The following is a 16505-nucleotide window of genomic DNA, read 5'->3' on the forward strand; positions in this document are numbered from 1 at the left end:
GTCCCCACTTAGGCCTGGGCTACACTAGCAGGGTGTTCGAACTAAGATATGTAACTTCGAAGTATCTTAGTTCGGCTTACCTGGCTGTCCTCACGGCAGCGAGTCGACTGCCGCAGCTCCCCCATCGACTCCGCTTACTCCTCCTGTCGAGGTGGAGTATGCGCGTCAATTAGCGGATTGATTTATCGTGTCCAGACGAGACGCAATAAATCAATCCCCGATAGATCGAACACTACCTGCCAATCCGGCGGGTAGTGTAGACGTATCCTTAGTCATCTCTTTTCCAAGCTGAAAAGTCCCAGGCTTATTAATCTCTCCTCATATGGAAGTTGTTCCATATGCCTAATCATTTTTGTTGCCCTTTTCTGTATCTTTTCCAATTCCAATATATCTTTTTTGAGATGGGGTGACCACATCTGCGTGCAGAATTCAAGCTGTGGGCGTACCATGGGTTTATATAGAGGCAATACGATATTTTCAGTTTTATTAACTATCCCTTTCTTAATGATTCCCAACATTCTGTTAGCTTTTTTGACTGCCGCTGCACATTGAGGGGATGTTTTCAGAGAACTATCCACAATGACTTCAAGATCTCTTTCTTGCATGGTAACAGCTAATTCAGACCCCATCATTGTGGCTGTGGCAACTCCCTCCCACATCAAAACAAGTGGGAAGGAACTTAGATATTTTGTTCCCTCACAAGGCTTTGAGCATTTTTATTTCTACCCCTTTCTGGGATCACTCATTGTCTTGGCTGCCAAAGAGAGGGAAGTCATGGGACTGCAGGCCGCTATCCCTACGCCAAAGGGTGCCAAAAAGCTGGACTTGTTTGGTAGAAAAATTTATTCTGTGGCAAGTGTACAGCTTAGAATTGCCATCCAGCAGGCCTTATTGGGCGATATGACTTTAACATCTGAGATGTTGTCCTGAAATTTATGGAAAAGTGTCTGAGGACACTAAACAGGAGTTCCTTTCACAGGTGGATGAAGGGAAGTTAGTGGCAAAAATGTTGCTTCAGGCTGGTTTGGATGTCACTAACTTGGCTGGTAAGACCGTGGCCTCTGCCACAGCCGTGCTCGTGGTTACAGTCTTCAGGGCCCCAGGAAGCTCAGCAGGTTCATCCCTCTTTTCAGCTCAGACGGATTATATACTTCACAGCTTAAAGGACTCAAGGACAACTCTGAAGTCATTGGTCATGTGTACTCTTGCCCCTTCGAGAAAGCACTTTTGTCCTCAGCAGTCCCGCAAATACCCATTCTTGCACCTCACCAGTACCTGTTGAGGAAAAAGAGTAGGAATTGTAGGTGCAGGCCAACTCCTTCCCCTCCAGTTCCTCCTGGTCCCTCTAGGTGCCCTGGGGGTACTAAGCAACCATTCTTATAATTCAATCGAGGATGTCAGATGAGTCTTCCTGATTCTAGTCTCTCCTTCCCTTTTTTGTTTGCAAACCATCTCTTCTATTTCTTCAGTGCGTGGTCCCAAATTACTTCAGACCAATTGGTCTTATGTACCATGGAAGTAGGGTGCACTCTGCAGTTTGTTTCTTTCCGTATTCAGGGACCACTCTCACTAGGTGCTCCTCCTTCAGGAGGTTCAAACTCTCATCTGGGTGGTAGCCATAGAAGAGGTTCCTCAATGTCACAGAGGAACAGGGATTTAATCCTGCTATTTTATAATACTGAAAGCAAAGGGATGTCTCAGGCCAACTTTAGAACCACATCAGCTCAACAGATATCTTAAAAAAAATAATTTTGTATTATGTCACTAGCTTCCATTTTCCCCCTCTCTGTATCCTGGAGACTGCTATGCTACCCTTGACTTAAATGATGCCTGTTTCCATTTGAGGATTTATCAAGACCATAGGAAGTATGTCAGATTCTTGGTAAACCAATCTTGCTACCAGTGCTGCCTTTCGGCCTGTTGGCAGCTCCCTGGATTTTCACAAAATGTATGGGACTGGTAGCTGCCTTCCTGAGAAAGTTAGGAGTATAAATCTATCCCTATCTGGACTACTGGCTTGCGAGAGGCCGATTCAGGTACTGTAATTCTTATCCAGTCAAATTGTAAGGCACTGGGACTGTTGAGCAACTCAGAAAAGTCTGTCCTCTCACTCGTTCAGAGGATAGAGTTTATAGGGGCTGAACTGGATGCGCGCACACCAAGAGTGGAATGGATATGTGCAACACATTTCCAAGAACAACAGTTACAGAACAGATAAGTAAGCTGCTTCTTCGGGTAGTGTCCCTATGGGTGCTCCACTGTAGGTGTGCCTACGTCCTTGCACTGTTGATCAGACAACTTTGGTAGCCATCTGTCCCACCCATGCGTGCATTGCTCCTCACCTGCCACGAAGCTAGCCAGCATGTGTGAGCAATCCCTCCGCAGTTCCTTCTGAACAGCCCCTGGCAAGAGATGGAGCTTCAGCTGTCCATTCATGGATCTTTAACTCCCTTTAGATTTGCTAATTTTAGCTTCCCTTGAAGCTTTATTTCATTGTTATTTCATTTGTATTTTTGTTTGGCCATGTCTAAAAAAGAAGTAGTAGTAAGAGTTTGCTTCCCACCAACCCTGGTGGGGGTGAACCCCTGGACAAGGGTGTGCCCGGCTCCCCGGGCTTCAAAAAGTGCCTCAGTGGCATGGAATCTATCCCAGTGACCGATGGACACTCGCAGTGTGTTCGCTGCCTGGGAGAAAAGCACATTCCACAAAAGTGTGGCTTGTGCTGGCAGCTGAAGCCTAGGTCCAGGAAAGACAGAGAGTTAATTCTCAAACTCCTGCTCATGGAGTCAGCCTTTCAACCCCTGAGTCCCTGCAGGAACTCTCACCACAACCTTCTACATCGAAGAGAGCTGAGCCTAGAGAGATGAGCCACTCACACAAGGCCTCTAAGAGAAGGTCTGTGAGTCCCTGTAGCGAGCCCTGATGGAGCTGAAAACTATTTCCAGCTTCATCAGTATCATTGGTGCCAACAGCACCAAAGTAATCTAAAACTGGTACCCAGGGTACAAGTGGTACCATATGACAGAGAAAATTTGACTGCCCAAAGACCCAATAGGCATGGGCAAAGAAGCATCGGTACTGCAGGGGCATGAAAAACATAGAAGATCCGCCCTGGGGAAGGCTTCATCGGTACGGATATCAGCACCAGTACCGACTCTGGTGCATCTGGCATGAATGGACTTTGTGGACAAGTCCACATCTCCAACTCCATCGGTGCAAGCCTCTCTGCACTAACAACTACCGGCAGTACCAACACCATCTGCACCACTGGCTTTCCAGTGCACGACAGATCATTCAGTGTCCAGCGCACCTGACTCACCCCTACTCAGTATCGGAGCCCCAATACCAAGTTTTCCCAGAGACCTGGACTCACTGACATCTCCCTGCCGTGCACTGCTTTTCTCATCATCAGAGTCAGAAAGTGAGTGAGAAAATGTGGGTTCCTGCCACTCTTCTCACCTGGGTTTCAATTTTACTATGAGCATCAGGCATATCATCCACCCAGTCCACAGCCTCCCTGGTTTGGTCAGCCATGGTACCAACCAGACAAGACAGTGATGCCCCCTGTGCCATCAGTGGCTGATTTCACATTATTCCAGGGCCTGGCACAATGGGTGGCAGAAGCCCTACAAATACCCTTGCAGGAGAATACCAAATCTTACCACAACCTGGTGAACATTTTACATTACTCCACCTCCTCCAGTGTGGCCCTCCCTATTATTGAGGCATTCCTGGATCCTGCCAAAGTCATATAGAAGACCCCTGCATCTGTCCAGCCAATATGCAAGCAGGCAGACAAAAAGTATTACGTGCTAGCAAAGAACACAGAATTTCTCTTTTCCCATCCGCCTCCTAATTCCATCATTTTGGATGCAGTTAAATGTAGGGGCCGCGAGCACCATTCAGATACACCCCTTATGACCGGGTGGACTGGAAATGTTTGGATCTGTTCATCAGGAAGACATATTTATCAGATACTCTCCAGTTCCGTGTAGCAAACTACCAAGTCTTATTGGCAAAATATGACTACCAAAACTACACGAAACTCAGTGCCTTTATTGAGCAACTGCCTGATTCTCACAAAGAACAATTCAAGGCAATAGTCAATGAGGGCCAGCTGTTGGCTAAAGTGTCCCTCCAATCCACGCAAGATGCAGCTGACACAGTGGCGCACTCGATTTCTGTGGCCATTGTGATGAGACATGCTTTGTGGTTTTACTTGTCTGGCTTCCCTGAAGAGGTCCAAACTATGGTGGAACGACCTTGCTTTTGAAGGGACAAGTTATTTGCTGAGAAGACTGACGCATCCCTTCACACGTTGAAGGATTCTAGGGCAACTCTTTGGTCCCTTGGGATCTGTACTCCTGAGGAGGGATTTCCCACACATGCTGGCTAGCCTTGTGGCAAGTGAGGAATAGTGCATGGCAAGCGGGATAGACTGCTACCAAAGTTCTCCGATCAACAGCACAGGGACGCAGACACGCCTACAGCGGAATGTCCATAGGGGGACACATCTTGAAGAACCATAGTTACTGCACAAGGTGAGTAACTACAGTTTATTTGGGCATCCATCACATTTAAAAGGGCTTTTTGGATTATAGATCTCTTCACTTGTTCATGGGTTGGTTACTTTCTCCATGCAGGTCCCTTACAACTCTTGGGCAGGTTATTTCTGCTCTAGCGGATCAGGCTGCTGGCAAGAACAAGAACAAATTTGTTCCATATCGTGATTCTGTGCTCACTTGGTTACTTAAAGTAAGTGAACTTCTCATACATCTTTGGAGTGGGTGGCATGAGGACAGAGAGAGAGAAGAATTTTTCCTTCGTAATGTATAAAATACAGTTGTTCCATCATCTAACCCTAGTTTTATATACAGCAGCCTCATCTTTGAAGAATTAGAAGGGTATTAGCCATTAGAGTCTCTACAGGATATATTCTATCTCCTGTGCTTATTGGGAAAAAGTATATGCCAAAAGTATAGGGCATATTTTTTTAAGTGATCTAATAAATATTTCGGTCCAGCTTTTTGAATCAACCACTAACAGCTACACTTAGAACTCTGGGGCTGATTTAGCCTGGACCATCTCCTTATGACCTAAGTTTACCCAATTTCATGGGTGACACGATTAACTTCAGAGATTTTGGATAAGATGTTTAGCCCTTTGCGTCAACTCAGCAGAGGTGTATTCACAAAACATATCCCAATCTGCAGTCCAATTGCAGTCATATTGTCATGCTCATCTGAAATGAGCAGTTATGGAGTCAGTTTCTATACTGCAGATCATTCTGATTTGAAGTTTACTGTTGCAAAAAGAAACTAGGAGGACTTTAAATGAAGCTCACTGATATCTAAATATTTTGTTTTGTTTTTTTGCTCCTGCTGCCTCCTTTTATATATAGTGGTTATAAAAGGACCGTAAGCTGCGGTTAACCAAAAAGAGAGTAGTTTGGGCAGTGACTGGGTAGTTTCACTTAAGGAAAATCCTGTTTTCTCCTGGTCTTTGAATATGCTACCTTTAGAGCTACCTGTTTGCTTTCATATCTAAAGCCAAAGAGGCAAGTGCTTTCCTTATAATCAGATGGATTTTCCCTACATTGGTACAGATCGAGTGACTGACAAGCAGATTGGCTAGGTTTTAAAATAACTCCATTATAGAGGTGCAGACCCAATAGGGGCATCAGGACTAGGGTATCCCATAATGTTTATTACATTTTTTTTTCTGTTTTTCCACATCAAAATTGTGAAGTTCAAAATGTTTCTATCAGACTTAGTTATGAATCTTGGCAAGCTGGTATCTCTTCCTTCCTTACCTTTGTCCTCTGCTTTCTTGATATCAAGAGGTAATTATGATATTTATTGGTATAAAGAAATAAGCTGGAAAAGAAACAGATTTCTTCAGACCCGCAACCATTTATGTCAGCTCTATTACCCGGTGATTGCTAAAGCTAGATTCTATCCTTTTGTAGACTGCACCCAGCCTAACCACCCGCACATAATCCCTAGGTGATCTCTTTCAACATAATGTGATGTGAATCCTCCATTCCCATAGTTTACTTACAAGTGTAAAAAAAAAAAAGTGAGCTACAGGATATAGAGGTACTTAAAACGTTTAAACCTTTTCCTATAATGAAATTTGGACAGAAAAAAAAAAACACCCACCCCCCAATAGTTGACCTTCAATGCAGTTCATTACCTCTTGGGCTAGATACAGTAGGGAAATAAAAGGTCAACTGATGTAGCCTCTTAGCACTATGAGTCTTGATTTTCCCAGTAGTTACCTTTAACAAACCTTCCCACAATATTGTTTTGTAATAGTTAACGTTGGGAAATTCAGTTAACAAGCGGCAAAGAGTTCTGTGGCACCTTATAGACTAACAAACGTATTGGAGCATGAGCTTTCATGGGTGAAAACCCACTTCGTGGGATGTAAGTTAACCTTGTAGATACTAAGATTTTAAACATCACATACTGCGGTGATGAAGCTGTATAAAAGTTTGAACAGAATAGCAGAGGTGATAAATTTTATTTTTCTTATAGTATAGTAAATCTTCTTTTCACAATGCTGCCCCACACAACACTTCTTATCTATGCTAAAATATAGTCTTGCCTTTATATTCACTGTCTTGAAGTTTGTGGAAACAAATATACTTTGCTTCTGTGCAGTGTTGTAATCAACTATGCTTGGTTTGTTTCAGTTTACTGCCATAGTGACACCTATGTATGGGTAACAGAATCTGAGGAAGCAGAAATAGAAACCTTTTCAGAGGCTTTCCCATGTTGTTGTTAGAATTAGTTATGCGGATCCTTTTCTAAGCATAATCCAGCAAATAGATTGAAATTCATGTTTAGCACCTGCCCAATACATTGTAGCAAAGATGGCAATGGCATGCATAGTAAGTGCAAGCTCAGAAACACTTTTGTTATGCCTTTCTCCAAGCAACTCATTTCCTTTGTCCTGTTCATGTTCAGCCATGTTAAAATCCTAACAAAGGCTTAATTTGAAAAACAAGCTCATTTAAGTGAAATTCAAGAACAAAATTTTTAACTAATACCTAGTGAAAAAGATAATTTGATTATATTAAAAGAGAGCTCAAATTAAAAATTCATCAATTAAAGATATCCAAGCTTGTTTTTAAACTCTTTAAGCATTTGGGGGTTGTTATTATACAATGTGCCACTCCTTTTCAATGTGGTGCAGTAGAGAGAATGTATTCTAGGATACTAGGAGTACTGAGGAATAATCTATATTTTAGAACAGTGGTTTTCAACCTATTTTCATTTGTGGACCCCTAGAACATTTAGAATGGAGATGCAGATCCCTTTGGAAATCTTAGACCTAGTCTGTGGACTTCCAGGGATCTGTGGACCACAGGTTGGAAGCCACTGTTGTAGAGCAAATTTGAATAACCATTGACATAATCAAGACTTTGTATTACAAGATGGGCCATCTACTAGCTTTACTACTTGTATGTTGCCTCTGTCCCCTTTCCATCTATTTTCCTGTCCTGATCTTTTTATCTAAACTCTTCAGAGCAGGGACCGTACTCCTTTATCTTCGGAAAGCTCCTTGTGTATTGTGGGCACTACTGGAAACAAACTTTAATAACAATGCCAGTTGCAGCTTCTGGGTTCTGCACCCAGTTGTGTGGCCTTGGGCAAGTCCATTCAGTATTTCTGTGCCCATCTTCCCCATAGTAAAACAGATATAACAACAGTTATTTATGTCACAGGAATGTTGTGACTCTCAGAACCAGGCCCTTCATGTTTATAACTTACTTGAAGATCCTTGGATAACAGATGGTAGGGGAACAATTCTGTTCACATTGAAGCCATTAGGAGCAGCACCAGAACCTAAATGCCAGTGAGAACTTGGTCGAAAATAATAACCAATCTTTTTACCAACTTATCAGTCTTTTGGTGTGTTTTATCAATTATACATTTATATTTACCCTGCCTTCTGCATGAGTGTTCTGCAGTTTGAGGCACATTAAAATGAAAAAATGTAGGAACTGAGAACAGTGATAGCCTCATAAACTATTTTCTTGTTCTAGGTGTTGGTTAGGAAAGTAATGTCTAAATTTTCACATTCCAATAGTGTTCTCACAATAATTTTAGTGCCGACACATAGTTGGCTGGTTTTAGTCTTTTTTTTCCTTAGTTATTTCCATTCTGTTCTTGTCTCTGACATACTAAGCCTCCCACCTTTTGCTCTTTTACATTATGAGAGTCTAGCTTATTCTCCATTCACCCTTCCCACTGTGCAATAAAGAAACCAGTGCCATTATACAACAGAGAATTATTTATACAAATAAATTGGATGCCCTCGAGCTGGGCCTGAGCAGTCAACACAGTAATGGAGGGACCATTAGAAAATTAATAATGGATAGGTTATGAACCATGGTGGCGTATCACTAATAGCAAGCCCAGCCTCTGGAGAAGAGTTCCGATTTAGTGGTTTTAGTATAAGCTCTGCTTTGGAGCTAATTGATGCAATGGAAGTTTTCAAAGTGTAAACTATGAACATTTTCTGTGGATTCCAAAAAGTGTGTGATTTTGGACATACTGTATATACAAACCTGGGATCATTTGCCAGTTGCGTCACGTTTTTTAAAGTGTTTGGGAGAGGAAAAAAAGTCCCTGGCTTAAGGGACCCACATTGAACATAACTAGTTCACACTGGATCCCATATAGTCTTCAATGGCTGCGATGTGAGTACATTGCTATTTTACTTGGAGTGGGCCCTGCAAGACAAAGTAATTTGCAGACATGTAGGGATGGGACAAAAAGTGTATTCCCATAAGCTAGTGGTATTTATTCTGTGAATTTAAACACGTTGAGGATTGTTATGGAAAGCTTCAATGCGTTCTCCTGAATGAAATGATTAGACAAATAGTTTTAATGATGCCCAGTGGCAATCTTTGACCTACATTTCATGGATTACTTAAGATTAGAGCTCGTTGGGAATTTTCCATTAGAATGATTTTCTGATAGGAAAATATAGTTTCCACAAAATTTAAATTGTCCATGAGAAAATTAAAATAAATATTTCATTTTCAGATCAGTTCCACCCAAACTGGAATATTTAGGGTTTTTTTAACAGATCTGAAATATTATATTTCTGACAAGTTCAACAAAACATTAGACTGCATTTCTCTATCAGGGCATTGCCTTATGGGAATTGTAGTTCAGGCCCCCATTCTATTATATGGGCCAGGCTCCTGGAGGACTACATCTCCTATAATGCAATCCAGATTTCCCTCTGGCTGATCTGTGTGGTGGGTCATGGAAGTCCCATGTAGAAGTATTTGCCACAAACACAAATAAAACCAGTTATACCGTTAAACTCTAGGGCTCTGTATATAGTACAGCAGTGCATTTAGCTGTTAATATAAAAGAAATGGTTTGTAAAAAAAAAATGTTGTTCAGAAAAGGGCAACAAAAATGATTAGGGGTCTGGAACAGCTTCCATATGAGGAAAGATTAATAAGACTGGGACTTTTCAGCTTGGAGAAGAGACTACTAAGGGGGGGGATATGACAGAGGTCTATAAAATCATGACTAGTAGTGTGGAGAAAATAAATAAGGATGTGTTATTTGCTCCTTCTCATAACACGAACTAGGGGTCACCCAATGAAATTAATAGCCAGCAGATTTAAAACAAACAAAAGAGTATTTTTTCACACAACGTACAATCAACCTGTGGAACTCCTTGCAGGAGGACGTTGTGAAGGCCAAGACTATAACAGGGTTAAAAAAGGAGCTAGATAAATTCATGGAGGATAGGTCCATCAGTGGCTATTAGCCAGAATGGGCAGGGATGGTGTCCCTAGCCTCTGTTTGCCAGAAGCTGGGACTGGGCAACAGGGGAGGGGTCACTTGATAATTAGCTGTTCTTTTCATTCCCTTTGGGGCACCTGGCATTAGCAGCTGTCAGTAGACAGAATACTGAGCTTAATGGATCTTTGGTCTGACACAGTATGGCCGTTCTTATGTCCTCCTCCTTGTTCGGCCAATCACTAAGACAAGTTTGTTTACATTTATGAGAGATAATGCTGCCTGCGTCTTACTTACAATGTCAGCTGAAATTGTAAATTGCACTTTCATGGTAGAGAGTATACTACAGTACTTGTATGAGGTGAATAAAGTTAAATTGGTATTCTGTTGTTTAACAGTGTGGTTAAAACTGATTAATCGCGACTTTTTTTAATCTCACGATTAATTGCAATTATTTTCTTCAGTCCTTAACAGCCCTAATTAAATCATTTTATAAGTCAGTTTAAATGCAACCACCTTTTCAATTCCTATGAATTAAAATATTCGCCTTCTGTGAATACTGAAGTGGATAATATTGCACTAGCTAAGGAGGGGATGGACAATCTGATTTAGTGGGTCATGTTCATATTGAATATCTGTAGTAAACTGGAAGAAAGCCTTAGCAATTGAAACCAGCAAAATGGCCACTGAATCCTCAAAACTATTTCATTTTGTAACTGGCCCATAAACTGATTGTGGGTTGTGTGCTATTACATGTAACTTAGTGCTGCACATGCCATGTTGGTTACATTTACACAAAGGCAGGGGTTCTCAACCTCAGGATCAAGACCGCCCTGTCCTTCCTATCTTGCTGGATAAGAGAGGAGCACCAATATGTAAAAAGGGTCACAGTATGGAATAGATGAAGAACTATTGCACTAAAAGGTTTTTTCCCTTTGGCTCAGAGAATATGGATATATGACCTCAATAACTGTAGCTCCTAGGTGGGGTTATCTTTATGGCACCTTTTAAAGTGATGTCCACTTTTTGAGGAACGCCTTCATTTTTCTTTTGTGGCATGATTTTCCTTTTTGGAAGATCTATTCCTGTTGTGTTAAACAGTTTAGATTCCATTCTGAGTGTAGCAAATTCAAGCTACAACTTGCTGTATTTAAAAAAAAAAAAAAAAAAAAAAATCTTGACCAATTTGTCATACAAAGGTTTACGTGCAACATTTTTTATCTTTTTTTTGTTTGTTTTTAAACAGCCTTAAGCTATTCTAGGACAAATATTTTGTTTGGTATTTTTACAAAGCCTTCTGTATTGAACAAGCATTTATTAGCCTGCTCTCCAATTTGGTGATTAAAATGATGCACAGTAATATACTGTTTTCTTGCTGGTGTAACTTTTGTTGCAAACATTTTATAGCTGTCTGCTTCTGTATCCTATATGGGCTCGTCATAGATGTTCTTGTTAGAGGAGGACACCCCACCAATGAGTTTAACTAGAACACAGCGCTAAGGCCAGAAAAGCGGACACAAGAATGGATAAATTGCATCATCTCCTGCCTGTTGCATCGTATCTATTGACTCAAAGTTTAATTTCTGTGGATGGCAGGAGATGCTACTGCTGGTTTGCTTCACTGGAGTTGTCCCAGTGATAGGAAGCAGCTTTAAATACTAGTAGAACAGTTTTGAAAAGCTGCTGAATCAGCAGTTCTTGCTATGTTGGCTTATGCCTCATTTAGAGCTGGGTTGCCTTAGTCTGTCATGATCATTTTTTTGGGGGAGGGGGGCGGGAAAAGAGGAGTCATAGCCATTTTGTGCCACTGCAACATGCTTCCTGCATCAAGGGACCTCTACCAGAGCTTGCTGATGTAACCCCTACAAAATACACAGATTGGATGAGGTCCTACGTTTCTGTCTTAAATAGTCCCTGACAATCATCCCTGGCATGCAATTGCTGATGTGAGGTTTCCAGATACATTAGAATTACTTTTTTTTAAATCTACACTCAGTATTTGTGAAAGTTGCCAGACTATTTGTGAACATGGAATAGTAGACAGATCTCACTAAAACAATAAAAGTCCCATGCCCTCAGATGAGTGGAGGCCACTGATACCCCGAGATGAACTTGACAGCTCTGAAGATTAGTCCTCTGTGTCAACCATAGAACAAATACAGCACAGATAACAACAATGCAACTTTCCCTCACCCTTGGTCAGGAGGGACTGCATCTAGGGACAAGAAAGTAGCTTAGCCTCCATGATACAGTCCTTGGCCAGTCTGTTTAGATGGACAATGATGCTGTCAGCAATTACAGGCCTGACTTTTCAGAAATCTCAATCAGATTGGTTTAATCTACCTGAAAGATGGGGTGTCTCTCTCTCTCCTTCCTGCCCTCTCTTGCTTCATTCTGCTTTAACACAGACACTCTGGACCAGTGAGGAAGGCTCATGACTGCTGGAAAAAGAACATTCACAAGTGGCTTCTTTTCCTGGGGGAGGCACTCAGATATCATAGAGAGAGGTACCAATAGAAGACCTAAGGAGGCCACCAACCCAGTATACATAGGCCACCAAATAGCCTTCAGATGCAAACAGCTTTTAGTTACTACCTACATGGACTGGAGTTGAACTGGTGGGCTTGGGGTGAAAGGCTCTCTCATTACCACTCCCCTCCTTTATTATTCGGTGCTCTTTTTAAAAAACAAATGAACAAAAAATCCTGCCTAAATTGTTTTCCTTTGCTCTCCTACAGGACAGCCTTGGTGGTAACAGCAAGACTGCTATGGTGGCAACAGTCAGCCCAGCAGCAGATAACTATGATGAGACCCTTTCCACATTGAGGTACGCAGACCGGGCCAAGAACATAGTTAATCATGCCGTGGTGAATGAAGACCCCAATGCCCGCATCATCCGAGAACTCCGAGAGGAGGTGGAGAAGCTCCGAGAACAGCTCACCAAAGCAGAGGTACAATATACTAGCTGTTCAAGGCTCCTTTGGGTGTTCTTTTTTGTGCTGCTGCAATCCTGTGAAGACACTGATTGGATATTTTGTCTGGGCTTGAAGATAAACATCAGTAAGGCAATATACTAGACAGTATTTATGAGGAAAATCCACATCATCTTTCGTCACCTCAGCTTTCTTCCTCTCCCCGTTTTTCCTCTTATCCATATGACACTGCTGAGTGTTGACTAGTGGGGTGGTAATGTGAGAGACAAGCCTCCCTTGGAATGTTTCATTGAGTGGTCACATTGTAGTGTCTGAGTTTAGGCAGAGATCTAGGAGGAAAAAAGACATACAGCTAGAACTAGGGACACAGACGTTTGAAAGACTGTGCTTGCTATTGGGAGGGCTTTACCTAACTATCCAGGAATACAGCAGAATTACAACACTTTCTTCAAGATGTAAATATATTCACATGACTTCTGTTTACTTTACAACTTTAAAAAACATTTAACAATATTTATTATGAATTTATCCCCTATTTCAAGTTTTGAAGACAAGATACTTGTGATTAATTTGTATCTCAAACTGAAGCATTCAGGAGCATGATCTAATGCAGGGGTCGGCAACCTGTGGCACGCATGCCAAAGGTGGCACGCAGCCAATTTTTGATGGCACGCGGTGTGGGCTGAGCCGCCGGTTCCACTCAGCGCCCAATGCTGGCCTGGGTGAAGGAACCCCAGGCCGGCAGCGGGCTGAGACCCCACCTGACAGGAGCCGGCAGCTGAAACCCCAGAGTGGGGCAGGCTGAGGTGCTCAGTTGCTGCTCTGGGGTTCTGGCTGCTGGCCCCTTGCCAGCCGGGGTCCCCCACCGCAGCCCCACTCACCTTGCTTCCCGTTGGCGTTCCAACGCAGGCCCCCTGCCAGACAGGGTCCAGGCCTCCGGCCCTGCTCAGCCCTACCAGCCGCCAGCTCCACTCACCTCAGCTGCCGATCTGGGGTTCCAGCTGGTTAACAACTGATCACTCAGAAGCCAATGTGCAGCTTAAAGTATCCAAATACGTGCCAGACATTGGAAAACTCATCAAGGAAAAGCAAGGGGCAAGGATCACACTAAACTGATAAGAGCTGCATTTTAATTTAATTTTAAATCTTCTGAAACATTTTGAAAACCTTGTTTACTTTACATATAACAGTAGTTTGGTTATATATTATAGATTTATAGAGAGACCTTCTAAAAAACGTTAAAATGTATTACCGGCACATGAAGCCTTAAATTAGAGTGTATACATGAAGACTCGGCACACCACTGCTGAAAGGTTGCTGACCCCTGATCTAATGGTTAGAAAACAGGGCTAGGAGTTGGAGTAGTTTTCGGTTCTCTTCCCAGAACTGCCAAAGAAGTTGCTGTGATTATGGCCCCAGCCAAGTTATTTAATCCGTGTCTGTTTCTCATTCTGGAAAATTGGGATAATAGTACTTCCATCAGAGGAGTGTTATGGGGCTCAATGGTGTTGAGGCTTTCAAAAGTGACTAGTGATTTTTTTGGTGCTTCAGTGTTGTTGTGTTTAAGTTGAGACATGTGAACTTGCTGAGCATTGCCCCAACCCCTCTGAAAATTAATTCTTTTTAAGGTATCTTAAGTCAGGCACCCAAAATCAGTAGTCACTCTTGAGAACAAAAACAAACACCAACAAAAAACGCACACATGCCAAAATTTTCAAATCCTTGGAGATCCTTTGAGAAGTACTGTGTGTTTATTTTATGGTTTTGTTTTCATTTTCTAGTTGGTTGTTGTTACAAAGGGATTAGTGCCCAAATAATGGGAGCCAGCTCTCTAAAACAATGTAATATAAGTGATCATTCCTTTCCTGTGTGTTAAATCGTACCCCCACCATCATCTCAATGGAATTGGCACAAAATACAAAAATGCTATACAGCTTGTAGCTAAAAATCTGCACTGTAAAGATCATAAGCTGTATTGTATCCTCTCTTCCCCTCCAGCTTATTGCATTTGTATATGACCTATTTATCTTCATAAAATAATTGCTTACACATATTTCTAAAAAAAAATATTTAGTGATTCATATGGACAGTCGCAGAATTACATTCTGAAGTTCCCGTCTAAATTTAGACCTTACAGTGTATTTTTCCTCTTGGCGTCAGTGTCTCTCACTTTCTCTCTCAAATAGCTGTAAGCTGAACAATATCTGACACTTTCATTTTTTAGTGGACGAATAAGATTCATTCCTCTCTTTTGATCTTTTTATTTTATCTATACTAGTTGAGTCACGTTAACCTAACTCTTCTGGAACTAATTCCAAAACGTGGTACTGTGTCCACACTAAGTCTACCAACATTTCTGTGCTGATCTTGGAAACTAAACAACCAACTAATTCAGACTCTCTGGGGATGCGCCTGCTTTCCTGCATTCTGGTTTTGGTCCTGTGTATCTGAGAGTTTTATATTTTGTTCTAATAAATATGCAATGTTGTGTCACCTGGGTGTCAAAATAAGGTTAATAATGCTTAGCGCTAATTTTATATATCTCATGCACATACGCTATCCAAACAGCAACCAAAAAATCCTCCTTGTGTAGGTATAATTGATCTCCAAGCTGATGGAGAAGCAGACACAGATGTTAAGTGATTTGTCTAAGATCATATGAAATAACCAAAGCAGATTTAGAAGCTGAAAATAACTTATTTCCAACTTTGTGCTTTGCTCACTAGATCCCATTGCCTTTGCTTAATAAATACTTAATTAGAATTAGGCATATTAGACCTTTGTTCTAGAGACTGCACTGGCTTCCCTTTCCTTCACGGATAAAATCTGTGCTATTGGTTTATGAGCTATGAATTCCTTATGATTTAGATATATAAAAGGTGGCCTTTCTGCAGGCTTTATCTGGACAGTTGATCTGCTGAGATGCTCCAGCTGACAGTCCCTAGACTAGTATATCTGGGGGCTGGGGAAACTCCAGTACAGAGGAGGAGCCTACACTCTTAGCTCTTGCTTCTGCTCTTGGTCAAAGAGATCTGGAGTCTGTTCAAGGCATGCAGTGAAGTCTCTGTGCTTACCTTGGATTCTTCTTGAAGGAATTATGGTTGTAGGGTTAGGAAGTTGGTCCAACGAGGAGCTATGTTTCACAGAATCATAGAAATGAAAGGTCAGAAGTGACCTCGAGAAGTCATCTAGTCCAGACCCCTCTGCTGAGGCAGGACTAAGTATACCTAAAGCATCCCTGACGGGTGCTTGTCTAACCTGTTCTTAAAAACCTCCAATGATGGGGATTCCACAATCTTGCTTGGAAACCTATTCCAGTGCTTAATTATCCTTATAGTTAGAAAGCTTTTCCTAATATCTAACTTAAATCTCCCTTGCTTGCATTGATTGACATTGTGTAAACACCAAGTGGTTGACAGTGTTTTCATTTTGTAAATGGAAATGATACACAAATAAGCATAAATTATTATAACAAATCTACTTCCTATCGAAGATAGTATAAGAAGAATACCCCAGTACTAGTACTGGTGGACATTACATATGATACAGAAACATCAGCCCCATACCAATCTCATGGGAAAAATATCCATCCACTTGCCTCCTTGAATAAGCATGAGGCTCTGATTCGGTCATGAAGGCCAACAAACTTGATGAATTGACAACGGGATAGAATTCCAGTGTTAAGCATTAAGTTAGGATCACCCTGCCTGCAGCTTTGCAATATACAAACAGCAGTTTCAGCTGTCTGAGTGATCCATGTGGAGAAAAGTGATCTCTTAGGAGCCGAACCCCGGAC

At 41.8% G+C, this 16505-nt stretch overlaps 1 protein-coding gene across 4 annotated transcripts in view; it reads left to right on the forward strand.

Moving 5' to 3' along the window:
* Positions 1 to 16505, forward strand: part of KIF13B (kinesin family member 13B) — a 200953-nt gene that overhangs the window by 92096 nt on the left and 92352 nt on the right. For all 4 annotated transcript variants that reach the window (XM_039530153.1, XM_039530150.1, XM_039530151.1 and 1 more), the window contains 2 exons: positions 4644 to 4755; positions 12515 to 12727. In XM_039530153.1, coding sequence (XP_039386087.1) covers positions 4644 to 4755; positions 12515 to 12727 — 325 coding nt within the window. The remainder of the gene's footprint in view (positions 1 to 4643; positions 4756 to 12514; positions 12728 to 16505) is intronic.

This window comes from Mauremys reevesii, linkage group 3 (genome assembly GCF_016161935.1).
Source record: "Mauremys reevesii isolate NIE-2019 linkage group 3, ASM1616193v1, whole genome shotgun sequence".
Taxonomy (NCBI): Eukaryota; Metazoa; Chordata; order Testudines; family Geoemydidae; genus Mauremys; species Mauremys reevesii.